The sequence below is a fragment of the Trachemys scripta genome, chromosome 1, assembly GCF_013100865.1.
Source record: "Trachemys scripta elegans isolate TJP31775 chromosome 1, CAS_Tse_1.0, whole genome shotgun sequence".
Lineage (NCBI taxonomy): Eukaryota > Metazoa > Chordata > Testudines > Emydidae > Trachemys > Trachemys scripta.
This window is the reverse complement of record NC_048298.1, coordinates 247947871-247968174: the sequence shown is the minus strand read 5'-3', so window position 1 is coordinate 247968174 and position 20304 is coordinate 247947871. Positions and strand designations below refer to the sequence as shown.

The 20304-nt window shown below is 39.8% G+C and overlaps 1 protein-coding gene across 1 annotated transcript in view; it reads right to left on the bottom strand.

The window, feature by feature from the left end:
- Nucleotides 1–6055: 6055 nt before the first annotated feature.
- The window catches only part of NALCN (sodium leak channel, non-selective), a 268079-nt gene continuing 253830 nt past the window's right edge, over nt 6056–20304 (bottom strand). The window contains exons 30-38 of the mRNA XM_034758207.1: nt 18364–18512; nt 17454–17547; nt 16604–16736; nt 15813–15928; nt 12907–13064; nt 12081–12231; nt 9197–9346; nt 8545–8662; nt 6056–7334 (exon numbers count right to left, since the gene is read on the bottom strand). Coding sequence (XP_034614098.1) covers nt 7141–7334; nt 8545–8662; nt 9197–9346; nt 12081–12231; nt 12907–13064; nt 15813–15928; nt 16604–16736; nt 17454–17547; nt 18364–18512 — 1263 coding nt within the window. The 3' untranslated portion in view covers nt 6056–7140. The remainder of the gene's footprint in view (nt 7335–8544; nt 8663–9196; nt 9347–12080; nt 12232–12906; nt 13065–15812; nt 15929–16603; nt 16737–17453; nt 17548–18363; nt 18513–20304) is intronic.

Here is a 20304-nt window from a genome sequence, read left to right as displayed (position 1 = left end):
AGTTCCACCGGCTCATGTAGACAAGGCCTTACCAGTGCAATATAAACTGATATGTTCAGGTTTAAATTGATTTAAGAGAGTCCACAGACAAAGAGACAGTGGTTTAACTAAAGGGGTTTAAAATCACAACTTTAGTTAAGCCAGTGCAACTTTCTGATTTGACCAGCCCTAAGAACTTGTCTACACTTACAGCTACGCTGCTGTAGTGCTTAAGCCTGGTCTACACTACACAAATAGGTTGACGCAAGGCAGCTTACATCGACCGAACTTATACACTAAAATTTCACTCCTGCCAACATAAATGCCTTGCTACACTGACTTAATAACTCCGCGAGAGGCATAGAGTCAATGTCAATGTAGTTAGGTCAACACAGTGTCAGTGTAGACACTGCATTGTTTACATTGACTGTTAACAGCTTTCAGAAGCTGTCCCACAATGCCTCACACTAACAGTACAGTTGGCGCACACACTCCTGGTGAGGACACACATCGCCGAGACAAGGAGCAAAATGTGGACACGCAAAAGGGATTTAATTACTGTGGCGGTTCTATGCCAACGTAACTTAGGTCAACATAATTCTGTCGTGTAGACAAGCCCTTAGTGAAGATGCTACCTTTGCTGATGGGAGACCTTCTCCTGTTGGCTAGGTACTCCACCTCTCCAAGAGGTGGTAGCTAAGTCAACATGAGAAGCCTTCCCAGCAACATAGCACTGTCTACACTGGGTTTAGGTAGGTAGACCAGAGCTAAGAGTTGGCAGACAGCTGAGAAGGAAAAAAAAAATAAACCCAAAAACAGCTTTGGGGTTTTTTTTTTGATGATCTGTTTAGTTTTTAAAACATCTAAAGTGTTTAGAAAAAAAAGATTCGCACAAATGTCCGCAACTGAAATTTGGATCAAAGCAATTGAAGCAAGCACAGCAAAATGTTAGCATTGTTGTATAATTTTAATGTGTCAATAAGCAATGAGATGAGCCATATAATATTTTCCCCCTCTTCTCTCAGAACAGAGACATTTTTCTTATGCCAAAAACAGTAAAATGAAATCCATAATAACAACATGAGGCTTGGAAGTCTTTAAACTGTACTAGTAGTAGAGTTCTCAATCAGTAAGAAGTAGGAGAAGCCCAGAAAGTAACATTACTGATCTAAGGCGAGTGTAGGGCTCCTAGAGGAATACCCAGATGGAAAATAAGACTGATTTCCCTTGTAAAACTGCAGTCAGATCCAATATGTGAAAAAAAAATCAAACAATTATAGTGACACATAGCCCACTAACGGAGTGAATATTGAGAACATTAAATGTATCAGGCTGCTGTCTGACAGTCAAGTTGGCGTTTTGAGTTTAAAAAAAACAGGCTGATATAATGGCATAGAACTAGTAAATCCAGCCTCTCCACCAGCGAACTCAAGTAAAAAAACCAACAGAACCTTATCTGGTCCTCCTAAACCCATGGCATAGTCTTAGCCACTCAGAGAACCAGCAACAACACCATCCAAGTCTTCCATCATGTGACTACTACAGTTTGAAATTCATAGTTTCCAAGGTTAGAAAGGCCCAGCATGATCATCTAGTCTGACAACCTGTATAGCACAGGTCATAGAACTTCCCCAAAACAATTAGTAAAGAAGATCTTTTAGAAAAACATCCAGTCTTGATTTAAAAATTGTCAGTGATGGAGACTCCCCCATGACCTTTGGCAAATTGTTCCAATGATTAATCACCCTTACTTTCGAAAACGTTCGCCTCATTTCCAGTCTGAATTTGGCTAACATCAACTTCCATCCACTGGAGCATGTTAGATACAAACACCGTTCTCTGTTAGATTGCAGAGCCCATTATCGACTATTTGTTCCCAATATAGGTACTTATAGACTCTAATCAACTCACCCCTTAACCTTTGCTTTGTTAAACTAAAGAGATTGAGTTCCTTGAGTCTACACTATCGCTAATTCAGAAAGCATTGTCAAAGCCTTCCCCAAATTCTTACTGATATGCAAGTAGTACAAACGTTTTTGTGTCCAACTTCAGCAAAAATTTTGCTGAGACACAAAATGTCTATTGAAAAACTCCAGTTTTGTGGCAGCAACAAAAGAAGAAAAGGCTCTTCAAATCTGAGGAGGAAACGTCAGGCAGCTAAACATTTTATTCCTTTTAACCCACTACTTAGGCTTTTCTTTCATCCACAATAAGCTGCCCTTTTGTAAGGGACACTTTTGTATGTGCCCAAATTAGTCGCCCAAATCCCCCAATGCACATGTGCAAGTCAGGTAAAAGTATGAACCCTATAATGCTAGTGACATAAATAGCTGAGATGGGAACCTGCAGAAGGGGGTTAAATGTGCTGCATATACACTTAGCTCACTGAGGGGTTAATAACTCTGGTGTTTGAAGGTACTTCAGTGAGAACAATGAGCAAAAATTGCTAATGGATTCCCACACTACAGCCCTTGAGATTAAGAGGAGGTTAATTGAATTCTAGTGCGCTTCCTTTGTGTTGCAGAGCAATTGAACAAGTCAGGACAACCAACTTGTCCATCAACAACCTATATTTTGGGGCAAATTAATCCCTCCTGTAAATAAATTGACTTCAATGGAATTACAGCAAGGATAGATTTGGCTTGCTGACTCTGTGCTCAGGGAGGTTGAGATACCCATACCACCTGCTTGGGTTCCAGATGATTGTGGTTTGAGGAAGATTTAAGAGGAGTTAAGAAAATGCAGTCTAGATTGCACTTTAAACACAGATCTATGTTTCTGGGGTTCCAAAAATATTGTTACACCGAGCGAAGCTTTGCTGCTGCTTTTGTGGTTAATAGCCATCCTTTTTTGAAGCAATGACAGGAGCAATGTGGATTATTGCAAATAAAAAATAGAGCAGGAAATCTCATCTGATTCTGTCCCCTCAGAATTTTTCTCCTACAAAGAAAACACCCCACTTGGGAGTACAACTCTCCTCTGACTGCTCAGAAGCTGCGATATTGATCTTCATAGGTACCCATTAACTAATATAACATGAATTTCAGGCCCTTTCTGAAGTTCTGAGGTGACACAATATTTTTTGAGGAGAATCTGCCCAGGAGAAAGCCCACCTGGTCCTCACTGACTAAAGAAATGATAGACAAACATCTTGCTTGAATTTTTAGATCAGCATTAAGAAGTGGTATCTCCTTATCAGAAATGCTATTCATTTTTGGTTGCAAATTTAACTGTCTGAAATCTGACATGATAAAATAATATTGAGCTCATTTAAGGCTGGTGCTCAGATTTTATAATACTTTGCTTTTTATTTCTCTGAGAACTCAGTATTGCTCTGTTGAAATCACAGGGATTTTTGTCACTGACATCATGGGGAGTAAGGCTGGGACTTATGGGGATCCAAAATATTTTATTTTTTCATTTTCATGTGATAACTCTGGGTTTGGTTTCATATACCAAGGGCATTGTGTGCAACAGATGTTTCTGGCCTTGTGGGAGTGCTCCTTTGGGTTGTGTTTTTTTTTTTTAAAACTTTTAGGTCTGTGGTTTTTTCAATTTCTCTCTTCTCTAGGACACTTACATTTCCATCGGTAAACTGGTGCACTCTGCCTCCCTGTCGGGCTTTTCTTTCCCTGGCTGAACTGTATTGTTCAGGCAAGTTGTCACTGCACTTGAGGTGATTTTTCAACTTGTCGCCTCTTAACCTCTTTCCCCTGCTAGGTTCTCCACTATTGAATGTGATGGCTCTCTCCTATTTTTTAGTTATATAAGGAGGTTTTTCACCTGGTTTCTGACATCCCTGAGTGTTACGATTGACATATATACATTTCCACATCTCTGTAATTGTATTTGATTGCTTACATCTGTAACAGCAAAACTACACAAGAACAGCCATACTGGGTCAGACCAAAGGTCCATCTAGCCCAGTATCCTGTCTTTCGACAGTGGCCAATGCCAGGTGCTCCAGAGGGAATGAACAGAACAGGTAATCATCAAGTGATCTATCCCATGTAGCCCAACTAGGGTACAGACAACTGGTTTCTGGCTTTTCCATTGTGGCTAACTCTTAATCTGCTTGTTTTCCTTGAATATGCTTAAAAATATTTGTTTCAAGGTAAGTCGAGAGGCCTTGGCTCCTCCAGTAATGAAATAATATTGATATAATTATCCATTACAGGATTTCCTGCCCTTCATCAGAAACATCTAGAATACTGGACTGGATGGACCACTGCTCTGATCTGATATGGCAATTGTTAGGACTTAAATGCTACCACTGCTACTCTGCATGCATTTTAAATAAAATTACACGCTATTATGCAGCCAACTAATATATGAGGTAAGCACATCAAATGCAGTTATAATGAAAGTTTGGGGGATGGATCTGGCTTAATGCAATTCACTTTTATTAACAGAGTACTGTAGGCAAGGACAAAATGTTTGCCAGATTTTTTTTTTTAAAAAGACGACTCGCAGTAACAATGATTCAGAAAGTTTTTGCAGTTCAATACATTATTGAAAATCAAGATTATATCTTTTATAAATCCAATATTTATCAGATTGTCTTATATACAAAAGCTGAACTTCAAACTGACACAAAACAGAACACAAAATACTGGCCTTGTCAAAGATGTTTTGTAATTTTCTTAAACGTTTAGTCATAGTCTACTTAATAAACAACAGAATGCACATACTGGGTTACTCTAAATCTATGATGTATTTAAGTTTTGACTAGTTTTAAACTTAAATGTACCACAGAACAGAATGACTACACCAAGCACAAATGTGTATATGATGACTCTTTGAGACTATTACGTTTAAAAAATGTCTGATCAACAGCACACAGAGAAATGTTGATAGATGCCATGAAAACTGTATTTTATGGTCAAAACTGAGTTTGCATCACTGGTGAAGGCATCAGTGAAAACCATACTGTCTTCTGATCATTCTCCATTACTGTTTTGGCCATAAAACACTGTAGAACACTGACAATTGCCAGTTTTTGAAAGACAATGTTACATGTGGAGCCATACATTAACTGTGAGCCTCTCACAAGATCTCACGTCAGGCCATGTTAAAGCAACCTATCATTTCCATAGGAAACAATGGTAGTGGAAAAGGTCTCCGCTATACTACAAAAACAATTGTGTTTGGGGCCCAACAACAAAGCCTACAACTGCCAGTGTGTATCTGCGGAAAGGGCACACAATCCCCAGCCCATATATTTAAACAACTGTATATTGTGGAACCTACAAGATATGTGCCATGCTTCACTGATCATTCACATTGCTTTTGGTCGCTTCTCTTTCCCATCCCTGTATTTGTATAGCATCAACCTATATTGAAAACTCTTTGGGAAACCAACGGATTCTCTTTTACTTATCTCTCAAGTGGTTAGCATTCTTTGTACTACACAAAACAAACCACCATCACATGTTAAAACATGATTTGCCAGACTAAAAGGGACCAAACCACTTTTTAACCATGTTATGGAATCATGATACAGCCTTGGGTTTGTCAGACTGGAGCATGAGTGTTAACATGGTTAAAACTTGGTTCACTCCTATCTAGATTGGTAAAACTGAACTGTATTTTAAAAGCCTCAGAGTTGTAAAGAGGACCCCAACTTGCTATTTTATATGACATGTCTACTGCTTCCCCTCTATCCACTGGGCCAGTAACCCTGTCAAAGAAGGAAATTAGGTTGGTTTGGCATAATTTGTTCTTGACAAATCCATGCTGGCTATTCCTTATCACCCTATTATCCTCGAGGCACTTACAAATTGATTGTTTAATAAATTGTTCCGGTATCTTTCCAGATATCGATGTTAGGATGACCGGTCTATAAATCCCCATGTCCTCTTTGTTTCCCTTTTTAAAGTCAGGTACTATATTTGGTCTTCTTCAGTCCTCTGGGGCCTCCATGAGTTCTCAAAGATAATTGTTAATGGTTCCGAGATTGCTTCAGCTAGTTTCTTAAGTACCTTAGATATATTCAAGTTGGTAGGGCCAAATGAAATTCATCCTAACTTATCTAAATATTCTTTAACCTGTACTTTTCCTATTGTGCCTTGTGTTCCTTCCCCCTTGTTAGAATATTAATTGTATTAAGTATCTGGTCACCATTAATCTTTTTAGTGAAGACTGAAGCATTATAGGCATCAAACATTGCAGCTTCTTGATATCATGAGCTCTCCTTCCTCACTAGGTAGAGGACCTACACTTTCCTATGTTTTTCTCATGGTCTTAAGGTATTTAAAGAACCTCTTCTTATTGCTGCTTTTGTCCCTTACTAGGTGTAACTAGTTTTGTCCCTTAGGCTTTCTGGTTTTGCAATTCTTTTGTACTCCTCTTTAGCAATCCATCCGAGTTTCCACTTTATGTAGGATTTATTTTTGTTTTCCAGGTCATTAATGAAACACACCATGTGTAGATGCTTTTGCAAATTCTTAAACCATGTAATTTTTTTGGCTGATTTCTTATGAAAATGGAACTCTTTACATAATTAACCAGAAGAAAAAATTCCAATTTGTAAAAGCCAATCCATCATTTTCTGATTTTAAAATCAGCTATATTGTATTTGCATATTTAAGAAAATTACAAGAAAAAGACTAGACTTGAAATTCAGAATCTGTACTTTGTAAAAATACTGTCCCTTACCATGAACTCAGTGCTGACCTCTTTAGGTCATTCATGAATAATAAAATCTTTCTAGAGAAATATTACTAGAATAGAACCGAGGGAAAAGAAAAAGAAAAGAAATGCTGTACAGTAATGTGCTGGCCATTTTCAGGTATGGTACAGGATGGAAAAATGCAGAAGTGTATACCTGAATACAAATTTTTGTTACAGCTACAGAATGTATGAAATCTTTCAACGCTCCATCTATGCTAAAGACAATAGAGACTCTGTGGCGTCGTCAATACTGCCATAATATAGAGTCTTCCTAACATACAGTAATCATCACAATAGAGCTGAAATCTAACATACAGATCTGTATTATGTTTTATATGGCAAAAAGATAAAGCAGTTGAAAAATCCTATGGCATTAGTTTTAAATAAATCATACATCAATTTATCTCATTCAATTCAAAACCCAAGAAAATTGTTTTTATTTGAAATGGCTGTTGTTGCAATATGACTTAAGTTAGCCTCTTTTCTTGGTCAGATGTCAAGAAGATCCTCCCCACTTTCATCACTTTCCACAGTTAGTTGTCTTGTCCACCATTTCTTCACTTCTGATCCACAAGAAGCAGCATCTGACATAGGATTCATCTTGCATACAACAGATTTCATAGTTGTGCGACCACCAAACCGCAGATTGACTGAAGACACTGAATGGCTTATTGGTTTGGGGGCTAGGAAATTAAATGGAAAACTACTTATTAGAGTGCACATGCTTATTGAACTATTTTGCCGTAGAGCTTTTCTATACGAGAGATATGGCAGCAGTTTAAACAGACTGATTTAAAATGGAACTAGTTAAACTGGTGCAAACCCCTAATGTAGATGCACTGTGGGTTTGATCCTGCAAGGTGCTGAACACTTGGCCCTGATCCATCAAAGCCCGGCTTTGACTTAATGTAGGTCAATGATCCCACTGATTTCAATGGACTACTCATAATCTTAAAGTTAAACACATGCTTAAGAGCTTTGGTGGATTGGGGCCAGTGTGCTCAGCACTTTGCAGGATTGAGCCCTTACACTGGTTTAACACTTGCTTGAATTAGTTTAGCTTGTGCCATTAAGTTATTGATCTAAGCTCAACCAGTATATGCTATGGTTAAACCGACTGAGTTTTATGTATGATCCCAGTATCATGCATGCGCATAGGCCTGGGGCCCTGTCTCCTTGCGTTGGTCAGAAGAGCTGGCCTGGCATGGGGATTGTGCACTTTTAAAAAGAGAAGAGGTACAGTGGTAGCATGTGCGTCTTTCAGCGCCTCCTATTCAATCCCCCCACCTGCCCAACATGAGCATCAACTTAAAAGACACTACCTGGCTCTTATTTTCTATTGTGATGTAGTTATTGTGATGACAACTTAAGGATTTATGAGTAAATAAACCTATCCGGGGCTGATTAAGCACCTAGACAGAAGGCCAAGGAGTTTATCAATCCAGGATATGGTTAGTACAGAGGTGAAAGAGAGCATCACAAGGTGCTACAGTTATAATGAAATGTTTAATTAAGCTATTGTTATTACATTTTATGTATTTCAATAGCACCCAAAATGTGCTAGATGCTGTACAGGAAGACACAACTCCAGCATACCAATCAAGTGGTCAGGGTGGTGACTGATCACGTCTTCATAATTTCATATTTTTAAAAACTTGAGGGGTGTGAAGGGACAGTTTCCTCTTAGAAGGCTCAGGGGGCAAACCACTCCAAAGTGGGTGGGGCGGGGCAAAGAGGAGGAAGGACCATGGACCAGCTTTCCTTCCCCTCTGCATTTTCTCCATCTAGGGCCTGTGTGTAGACAGTCTGACCCTTTTAAAACAGCCTCTTATCAAGCTGCATTCCAAGGGGTGCTTTGGTATTTATATATTTTATTTAATGGTCTTCACTCACCTGAAGGTAAACGCCATTGTCCGAATTTCCGTTGAGGCTTCCCACCATCTGTAGAGTCCTGCCGATACCCGCCCCTGTCAGAAAGTGTTGGACTAAGGAGCTGCTGCTGGCTACTCGTCTGAATGGAGCAAAACCAAAATTCAGTGACTTTAATTATGGCTACTTATGGCATGGCCATACATTGTAACAAACGCTGTGAAAGGTCACTATTTCCCAGCCTATTAAAGAAACATGCGCTGACTTTACACTTTTATTTTTTCCCTGCAGTCTGGTTTCTGGTTCCTTACTGCCCCCCCTCCCATCCCTCCAAAAGTCTAAAAATTAACAGAAAAAATAATTGGGCTGGAGCTTATGATAAAATTCCACAGAAGGGCCCGTGGGGGCAGGAAAGCTTTCCCAGGATCCCATGGGGGAGCCCTCTCTCCCATGTTGCATACCTCCCTGGATATAGAACCCAGGTCTCCTGATTCCCTGTCCAGTGCCCCTTGGACCAGGCTGCCTTTATAACTGAATGTCAACGTTTTAAAAATATGTTGGTTTAATTTTTTTCCAACAAAAATGATGTTAAAAATATTTAAAAGAATGTTGTTGTGACAAGCTCAAGTATAATTCTTGATTAGTTTAAACAACAATAATTTGCATAGGTCCGTACCTCTGGCTGTGCATTGTTATCTTGATTATTAGTATTCATATCTTCACTTGGCTGTGTTGTCTCAATGCTGGGTGGATTCAGAAATCGGCTCAACTCCTGCTGTTGACTCTCTCGTAGACTATGGATAATGCTACATGACTGCTGCTGTTTCTATCAAAATATAATATTTATGTGACCAAAAGGAAAAAAGAAACTTCCCTCACAAAGATTTTTGTTCCTTGATTCTTTTTATTTTTTTAAAAATCCCTCTAAATACTGAATACTTCAAACAATTTTGAGCGTCTGGTATGGATTCCAAATTGTTCAGTCTTTTCTGTAAATCTACATAGACCCCCTATCTTCACTATTTAAATATAAAGAAATCTGTCTCTGAAATCTAAGGGCTTGAGATGTAGGAATTATTGGGTGAAATCTATGTTCTGTGTCATGCAGGAGGTCAGACTAATCGATCAGAATGGTGCCTTCTGGCCTTAAAATATATCCATGCCGCAAGAGACCACCCGAAGAGCCAGCAAAAACAAAACTGTGACTTAGTAAAAATGAACTTTATGGGGTTGATCAGAAGCCTGTTGAAGGCAACGGGCTTTGGTTCTGGCCCCAAATAAGGTTGAATAAAATGATCATGGAAGCCTTAGGACAGGGGTGGCCAACCTGTGGCTCCGGAGCCACATGCGGCTCTTCACAAGTTAATATGCAACTCCTTGTATAGGTGCCGACTCCAGAGCTGGAGCTACAGGCACCAACTTTCCAATGTGCCGGGGGGTGCTCACTGCTCAACCCCTGGCTCTGCCACAGGCCCTGCCCCCAGTCCACCCCTTCTTGCCCCCTCCCCTGAGCCTGCCCTGCCCTCGCTCCTCCCTCTCCTTCTCCCCCCCAGAGCCTCCTGCACCATGAAACAGCTGATTGGGAGGTGTGGGGAGGGAGGAGAGGTGCTGATTGGTGGGGCTGCCGATGGGTGGGAGGCGCTGGGAACCAGGGGAGGTGGGGGAGCTGATGGGGGGCTGCTGACTTATTACTGTGGCTCTTTGACAATGTACATTGGTAAATTCTGGCTCCTTCTCAGGCTCAGGTTGGCCACCCCCGCCTTAGGAATATTTTACAGTGTGGATTTTTTGTTGCAAGTTATTATTGTAAAGAATCTGCTGGGTTCTTTATAGTACAAATAGAAAAATGTAGCCTCTGTCACAAAAATCTTACAATCTAATTTAGTTTTAAATTAAAATAAATGGTCCTTAGAGAAGGTTTCAGTGTGCTGTATAGTTTTAACATGCCACTTGCTTAATAATTAAACAAAATATATAAAAAACTTATATTAAAAAAAGTCTTTTGCAATTCTACTCAAGTTAATAAAAGGTTCATGTAACAGGTAATGGTCTGATTCATATTTTTAAAATGAAATGAAAAGTATATTTACTTTTATATATTGTAATTCAATATCATAATGAATTGAGCAATTGGGTTGAACAAAATCAAAACTGAGAGATAAGATGAAATTAACAATAGCTAATATTAGAGCTGGGACAAAAATAGAAAAATTAGTCTGAAAAGGAACCACTTATCTGAAGATCCCTGGAAATGTGTTGTTTCAGATAAAATGAAAGCTGTATTCAAACGATCAGGTTTTGGTTACACAAAATTACAAAGCAGCAAGAGGCAGAGCCTACAATTCCCTGATGTGCTCAAATCACAAACTTTTCACGGCAAAAATACAGATTTTCGTGGGGAAATTTCCTACGATAACTTTGGCCCAGGTCCATTTTTTTTGCCAGCAAAAATGGGAATAACTCAGTGGAAAGATTATGACCAGCCCAAACGTTCTACGCATTCTGGGCCTGATTTTCACAACTACAGGAACCCAGGGCTTTATGTACCCAATTTACACATGCACATAGACACATGTTTGTGTGTTGAAATATACAAACTGGCCTTTTGTGCATGTAAACAACTTATTTGCACACACAGTCACTGTAATGGTATATGCAAATTAGGCTTCAGAATATACATTACATTTGGGTCTTCTTTGAGGATTGTAGTACCATTCTCATTGGGATCTATTTTACAGTGACGGAGACCCTTGATATGGTGGTGGTGGCTAACAGGATTATCTTCTGCTTGAATAGCTATCCAAGATGGAGTGGCAGTGGCAATGAAAATATCAGAAGTACAAATGCCTGAAACTAGCACTCTCTTTAACCTCTAACAGGTTTAGAAGAGTGCACAATCCTGCACCATTGAAGATAATGGGCATTTTGCTATTAACTTCAATGAGAGCAAGGTTGCGCCCACAAAGATCTTTCCCTAAATAATGTATTCTTTGGTTTATTCATTTGGCCTTGTCTGTTGCAGAGCAGGTCACACAGTTTTCCTGCTGTGTAAGGAAAGGGGATTTGTTGGCAGGAAAACAGGTTTTGCCTGCAAAATATGTGGAGTTTACTAATTCTGTGAATGTAATTGTCTGTATTACGGAGACTATACCAGCATAGCTATGTCAGCATAGTTACGCCGGCATAACCCTGTAGTGCAGACACAGCAGATACCTATGGAAGGAGTTTTTCCATTAGTATCAGAGCACCACCTCCCCAGAGGAAATTAGCTACATTGACGGCAGCATTCTTTTCTTGACATAGTTGCATCTACACTAGGGATTCAATTGGCATAGCTATGTCGGTCAGAGGTGTTTTTTTTTCCACACCCCTGGCCTATGTCAACCTAACTTTTAAGTGTAGACCAAGCCTGATTTTTCTGCTGATACATATTTTTTCACGTAGCTTGTAACGATGGCTACAGAGTAAACAAGGCAAAGTGAGAGAAAACTCTAGCTTCGTTGACTGGTTCAGTTCACTGCAAGCACTCCACCAGGACTTGCTGTTTTCACTTCACTTACTGCTCGGATACGCTTTAAGCATTTCTTCAGCCACATGCGTATGGTTTGTTTGGCCACTTCTTCTTCTATTGTATACTCCAGTTGTTCCCTGGCAAGAAGCTCTTCCAGTTGAAGGCTTTTCCTGATATCAACAGACCTATATGACAGCATGCTAGAAGAAACACACAAATAAACAGTATTTGTCAAAAGCTAATGTACTTACCTATATTATTATTAACAGTATTACACTTTTCAAATCTAAATGAGAAAATGTCAAACTTTGGCACCTACAGTACGTAGCTACTAAAAAAAGATGAAGGGAGGCTCTATTGGTGCTCAGAACAACTGAAGATTAGGCCACCTATATTTAGGTGCCTAAATATGGATTCAGGTGCTTAGCTTTAGGCACCCACATTCAAAAATTCAGTTTCTTTCCCCTGTTTATGCTGCCTGTTTACCTTTTTGCATTTTTGTCATCTGGGACAATGTAATTATTGGAGGAGACTGAGTTTCACTTTTGTTTATAGTCAGTTTTACTGTCAGATTTTCACCTGTGCTAGTGCAATACTACATTGTTTGGATTTACAAACACAGCAAGGGAATGTTAGTTTAAAACAATTGTTTCAAGTGGGAATTTAGAAAGCTCATGGAGACATTTCTCTAGGACTTAGATTTTCTATGGTAAAAATTAATTTAGGGGAAAACTCTAATATTTGGTTTAAATTTAAGCAGAGAGTATTTCTTTAGACACAAGCTTGTATCCCCAAGTCATTTTTCAGTCTTATGTATAACATTTAGTCTGCAGAGAAACGTATTACAACAAACTTAAAGAAAAAGCCCACCATACCTCAATACGTCATGGAATGTGACATCTCCACCATTATGCAGCCTCTCCATTTCATAGCACATGTGCTTGAACAAAAGTTTGTCCTTGTCAAGATCTACCTCCAACCTCCCACGCAGCAACCTCAGCAGAAACTTCACACGGAAGGTAGGGATTACCCCCTAGGTAAGATTGCATCATAGCTGGTTAATTATGGCTACCTTATAACTAAGTCAGAGGCTCTATTTGATGCTGTTTCTCTAAAGTGATACAGATGTTCTTTCTCCAAAGACTCTTCAGGTATGTCTACACTGCAGCTAGGAGTGCGTCTCCTAGCTTGGGTAGACAGACTCATGCTAGCTTGGCTCAAGCTAAAATGCTAAAAACAGCAGTGTGGAGGCTGCAACTCTGGTAGAGACTCAGGCTAGCTACCCAAGCACAGGACCAGGGAGTTGGGTGGGCTTCAGAGCCTGAGCTGCAGTGTGAACCGCAGCACGCACATGGCTAGCTTGAGCCCTGCTAGGGCGAGTCTGTCTAACCAGGCGGGGTGCTTGTTCCCAGCTGCGGTGTAGACGTACCCTTTGACTTACATGGGGCCAGGATTGTACCAAGGGTAGTGTAACTGAACAATGCAGACATAAAGGGGCTTATCTTCAGCGGGTGTAACTTAGCAATAGTTCCTTTGAAGTCAATGGAACTATCCTGATTCATATAAGCTGAGGATCTGGCCTATATATTTTGCCTAAGATTTTCAAAGTTCTCTGGGGGACTTGGATGTCCAGTTTCCATTTATTTGTAATGGGAATTGCATATCTAAACTGGTGGCTTTGAAAATCAGCCTTGACCATTTTTATTTTGTGAGAATTAAACCTTAGGCCTAGAGTCATTTATTAGGAATAAAGTCAGCTAGATTTCTAAACATTCACAGGTGTGTGCCTCTATGCCTGTTATGTATCAGAGGGGTAGCCGTGTTAGTCTGAATCTGTAAAAAGCAACAGAGGGTCCTGTGGCACCTTTGAGACTAACAGAGGTACTGAGAGCATAAGCTTTGTTTCACAGTCTTTGTTTATTGGTGTCAAATTTGCAAATGAACAGTCACTACGCAAGAGGATAAATGGACACAAGTCAGATATCAGGAATGGCAATATACAAAAACCTGTAGGAGAACACTTCAACCTCCCTGGCCACACAATAGCAGATGTAAAGGTAGCCATCTTACAGCAAAAAAACTTCAGGACCAGACTCCAAAGAGAAACTGCTGAGCTCCAGTTCATTTGCAAATTTGACACCATCAGATCAGGATTAAACAAAGACTGTGAATGGCTATCCAACTACAGAAACAGTTTCTCCTCCCTTGGTGTTCACACCTCAACTGCTAGCAGAGCACCTCACCCTCCCTGATTGAACTAACCTCGTTATCTCCACACTGATATATACCTGCCTCTGGAGATTTCCATTACTTGCATCTGAAGAAGTGAGGTTCTTACCCACGAAAGCTTATGCTCCCAGTACCTCTGTTAGTCTCAAAGGTGCCACAGGACCCTCTGTCGCTTTATGCCTGTTATGCAGCTGCTCCATCGTGTGTGTGTTCAGTGGTGTATAAGTAGTATGTCCTCTTGCTTTTCCAAGAGCTTCTACTCCAAGATGTAACCAACATACAAACTTCTTGAGGTGTTTGTGGCAACAATTTTGAGCCTGGCTGTTGATAAGGAACTAGGAGTGAAAATATTTTCTCCAAATTTGCAGAATCAAATAGCTCTCTTTGAACATTATGTTCTATAACTTTTTTATTATGGGAAAGGATGGAAGTCCTTTGTTATGGAAGGTCCCACATCACAATGCTCTCCTCACAGCCCTAGGATGTAGCACTCTGAGCCCCGCCAGTCCTACAAACACAGGACATGGACTTCGATCCCCACACAGCAATCTTCTGCCACTAGACCAGTGGTGGGCAACCTGCGGCCCGCAGGCGGCCATCAGGGTAATCTGATTGTGGGCCATTAGACATTTTGCTGACGTTGACTGTCCACTGGCACGGCCCCCCACAGCTCCCAGTGGCCGCGGTTCGCTGTTCCCACCCAATGGGAGCTGCAGTAAGCTGCAGGCTGCAGGGACGTGCTGGCCGCTGCTTCCCACAGCTCCCGTTAGCCATGCCTCCGGACGGTCAACATCAGCAAAATGTCTCATGGCCCGCAATCAAATCAGGTTGCCCATGACTGCACTAGATCATCAGCTGATCTCAGCACACTGCAGTTCATATTCAAAATTGTTCGAAGTAATTCAGTGATGGGATGAGTGAACCATTCATAGTTTAGTTCCTGTTGGTACCTAAACCTCTAAGTTGTCCCCTACCCAGGCCTTCTCTCCTTTTCAGCTGGGCCATTCTGAAGACAGGAAATGTAACTATGTGAATCTCTGAACCCTAGGTCGACGGGACAACTCCTGGGCTGCCTGGAGGGAAAGGACTATGACCCCAATCCTGTAAACACCTATACACATGCTTAACTTTACGACTGTGTGTAGTTCCTGGGAGCAAAGTTAAGCATGCACATATGTGTTTCAAGGATCAGGGCCTATGTGAAATGCAACATCTCATGTTCATCGTTCTTTTGTGAACCTGGGCTGTTAAAAATAAATAAATCACAAAATCCCCTTACCCTAAACTCACTCTGACTCTAGGTGGGTTTGAGGCTCAGTGGGTTAGCACAGCCCACTTTATGTTTTCCTAGTAATACATTTTTCGAGGAAACAATGCAGAAGATTTACTTAGATCATAAGTTCTTTGGGGGCAGGGACTGTCTTTTTGTTGTGAGTTTGTACAATGTCTAACACAATGGGGGTCTTGGTCCACAACTGTGGGTCCTAGGCATTATAGTAAAACAAATAATAATAATAGCACTGAGTGCAGTGCTTACTGTCAAGTATCTTACCTCTCTTTTGTCATCAACCATGTTCCATATAATTTGAAAATGTCTAAGATCATTATAGCTTAAAAGTTGGTCTTCTTCGGTGGAGTAAAACAATGAGAAATTCTCCACAATGATCGCTAAAAAACACATAAATTAAACATAGTATAAGGCTAGCCTGTCAGCACTTTCCAACAGTTATACATTAATTAGAGATAATGTATTTCAGCAGGAACTAAATTTTCACACGTGGCTGTAACAGCGGCAACCTATGGGCAAACCTGGTACTAATGCACCCCCATATTGTGTGTTTTTGTTGTGCTCAAGTTTGAAAATGTAGTCCTTAAATCTTAAGTAGGGGCCTAATCTAACACTCACTAAATTCAACTGGAAGATTCTCATTTACTTCAGCAGGAGTTGGATTATTAGGCCTATAAAATATAAACTGGAGAGTAGACTAGCTCTGCAAAAACGATTTCCTTTGTACAGCTCTCATCTACTCTTTCATTTTCACATAACTTTCATTTACAGACCTCCTTATCAAAAGACATTTTCTTATTTAGTGTTAACAGCCAGCAATTTAAAATAAAGGTTAGAAACACATAACATACCAGCCAAGTATCTGAAAACATCAGACAATTATAACATTAACTTGAGGGCATTTAACAATTTCTTTTTACTGAGAGAGTTTAAAAAAATGTTACAGTTGATATGGTCTACAACGTAAGGCCTGTTCTGGATGAGGCACCCAGATCTATGGCACTCCACCCACATTTTAAGATAACTATTTTTCATAGTCAATAATCGTTGCTCACCTACAAGCAAATTTAGCATTATGTATGCAATGATGACATAAAAGGAACAGAAATACATCAGAGCACCAGCATAATTTCCACAATCTGTCCTCCAGTATGTGCTGTTATCTGGAGTACAAAAAGGAGGCTGAACCTTCAAAAGAAAACAGTAAATAATTAAATCAAAAAATTAGGCAAGGGATTGCTTATCGGTCTGCAGTTAACATAACTATATTTTTAGAAAATAATAAAAATAATACAGTAATGCACCTCAAACCAGTGTAGGTTTTGTGGAGAAATACCACTTTTGGGAGAAAGGAGGAAATATTTTGCTGTTATTTTAAATGGTAGATGCTGAAAGCAGCTCAGAGCTGGCCCTATAGGTGATGGATTAGTGGGCAGAGTGAAGGAGAGGCAGATTTCAAAGGTGCACGATAAATCCATTTAACACATGTTTCTACAATTACCCCCCTATATGAGCATGGGTATATATTATTACAGCAAAACAGCAACCAGTGGCAATGACATGTTACGACACGTTTAACAAACAGCAACCACTCCCATGTATTCAAGACAGGAAATGAAGAATACCTTATCCAATGTAACTGAAACTATGGGGGCGGGGTGGGAGGGGATTTTATGTTAGGCAAAATAAAATGATGTTAACTGAATTTGGGCCAGGATATCAAGATTAATGTTCTTATGAAATGGCCCAGGGTACTTCATTTTAAGATCAGATTTATCTAAAGGACGATGGCACCATCAACAACACAGTGCTTCTTTGTACCAAGCCAGAGCACTGGATACTGAGTCAGAGGAAATTGCGCAATCAGTTTCTTGTCTGTTTTATCTGTGATTGTGCTGTATTTACCATGCAGTCATGCATAATCTTGTTCCAGTCTTCCCCAGTAACTATTCTGAAGAGTACAGTAATGGCCTTGCCAGCTGATGAAAAGTTTGCATGCCTGTTTTTTTAAACAAAAAGAGAAAAAGAGCAGCTCAGATGTCAGAAATAAAAGCTTGGCAATACAAACACATGCAACTTTCTGGAGAATTATTTTGCTGTGTGTTCAACAAGTAAAAAAAAATAATTTGTATTTTCTATGATTCTTACCTGAGCTTCATGCCCCATATATTGTTGGTGGAACTCAGAGAATTATTTGCAAACATATTCACTGAATAATTTATGCCATTAATTTAATAGGGACTTAGAAGCCGGACTCTAGCCACCCAGTTTTGAAAAATTTGGCTAATATCTTATCAGGTAATAAAAGCTCATTTGGGGCCATATCCTTCCCCAAGCCTTCATCCTATTCGTGCCTCTTCTGGTGCAAAGGGGATGGAGAGCTGTCATTGGGTTATGTAGGATAATTCCCAGGTGGCATAAAGCCAATGTAGCTGGCTCCCTCTCACTCCATTCGAGGTGTAGGGACCATTTTTGGATGGAACCAAGGGTGTGAGCAGGTGTAGCTGTAGCACAGTGTTCCAGCCACCTGGGCCAATGGAACAGTCCTTTTGGGATTGTTCCAGCTAGCACAATGAAGAGCAGCCGTTAGTCTTCTGTATATTACACTGGGTGTCTGTTTAGTCCCAGGATTTGGGGAATGGGAAGGTGGCTTAGAGCCGTCTATCATACATTGTCAGCCGAGTGCCGCTCAACTAGACCTAGAGTTCTGGCTCTTGGTTGCTGACATAAAACCAAATGAAAATTTGTGCTCAGTGGATGGGAATATTTTATTTGGCTGTTAAAAACCTTCCACAAAGGGAAGCCAATATTGTACCTGTTAATGTTCTCTCCATATTTCACTGTGCCAAATAAAACTACTCCAGCAAAAGCATAACAAAGAAGCAGTAAGAACATTCCCACAATGATGAAGAAACTCTTATACATGCTGACAACCACAGTCAGCAGCAGCATTTTCAGTGTCACCTGGAAAGGCAGAGAGGAAACACAATTCATGATACTATTAAATAACAAAAATAAAGGAGACTTTAACACATTTGTAACTTTAAATCATGTAATGATTGTTCTTTTAACTGGGAAAACGTATAGGTTAATGTGCCAATCCAGTAGTTTAGAGGTAGCTCAGTGAAATACTACACTGTCAGTCTGAGTTTGGAACAACACTTGGTCTCTTGTTCCAGGGTTTATGGCAGTGTATCTCAACCTTTTCAGACTACTGCACTCCTTTCAGGAGTCTGATTTGTCTGGAGAATCCCCAGTTTCATCATCTCACTTAAAAACTACTGGCTTACAAAATCAGACATAAAAATACAAAAGTGTCACAGCCACTCTATTACTGAAAATTTGCTTACTTTCTCATTTTACCATATAATTATAAAATACATCAATTGGAATATAAATATTGTACTTGCATTTCAGTGTATAGTATACAGAACAGTCTAACCAACTCATTGTGTGTATGAAATTTTAGTTTTTACTGATTTTGCTAGTGCTTTTTATGGAGCCTGTTGTCAAACTAGGCAAATAACTAGATGAGTTGATGTATCCCCTGGAAGACCTCTGCATACCACCAGGGGTACTTGTATCCCTGGTTGTGAACCACTGGTTTATGGTAATCAGTACAGGATTTCACTGGAGATTTAAAGAAACCCATCTATCTACAAGGGCAAACTTTAGCCCCCCTCAGAGAGACTATGACATAACAATCGCACAGATTGATTAAACTATTTTAATTTCTTACACAAATCAGCCTGTAGTGTCTAGGCAGAGACAAAGAGACACAATACAGCAAAATGTAGAGAAAATGGAAGCTGTATGATATTTTAGCATCATGGTAGAATTATTACTTTAGATTGAATTAATTTCAAAAATATTTGGACACTGCAGGAATGTCTCTTTATTTACAGGGGAGGTGAAACAATTTTCATCAGAATCATGACAAATCTGACAAATCATGTTAACTTTTTCCCATCGCACTACATCATAGCCATAACTTAATGGGACTGATAAAGCTTTTAACACATAAGCATAAATAACTAGGTTAAAGGCTTGAAAAAAAATCTAGAATACTTCAAAAAGCTTTGATGGAAATGACCAGATCTGGTTGCATAAGAGAAGCAAGAGTTTTTCACTTGACTTCCAAGGCTCTCCATGCTCTGTGTGGTTAGATGGAGGCAGACTTTTTTCTTTGCTGAACAGACTCTGTGACTTATCTATTCTTCACCCTTTAGTCCTAATACAGAATTCATTTCCTTGACTGCAGTTATTCTAATATGTCTTATGTCATAGAAAATGTTTGGATAATGTTTGGAGAAGCTTTGCCACAACAGAATGCACAGTATTACAACTTACTAAAGAGATACATTTGTTCTCTGCATAGGTAGCTGTCAGTTACACCTGCTGTCTGTTACACTGGTGTAAATCTACATACCAGGTAAATCGAAAGTAACTTCAGTGGAACTACTCTTAATTTATACAAATGAATCTGAGAATTTGGCCCAACATCTTTATTTTACTGAGCACAAATCCCTTATTTAGATAAAATATAATGTGCAAGTTAACACTAGCACTGTGCTAACACCTGCACTGTGCAGGATGGAGCTTCTGCATGTGGACAGCAGCACAAGATGAGCACATCACCCCATACCCTGCTTTCTTGTGGAGAAAATAAATAAAAAAAAATAAAAGTAACACATCGCAACACATTGAAAAAGCAATGGTTACAAATACCGAAAAGGGCACAATATATATTCAGGGC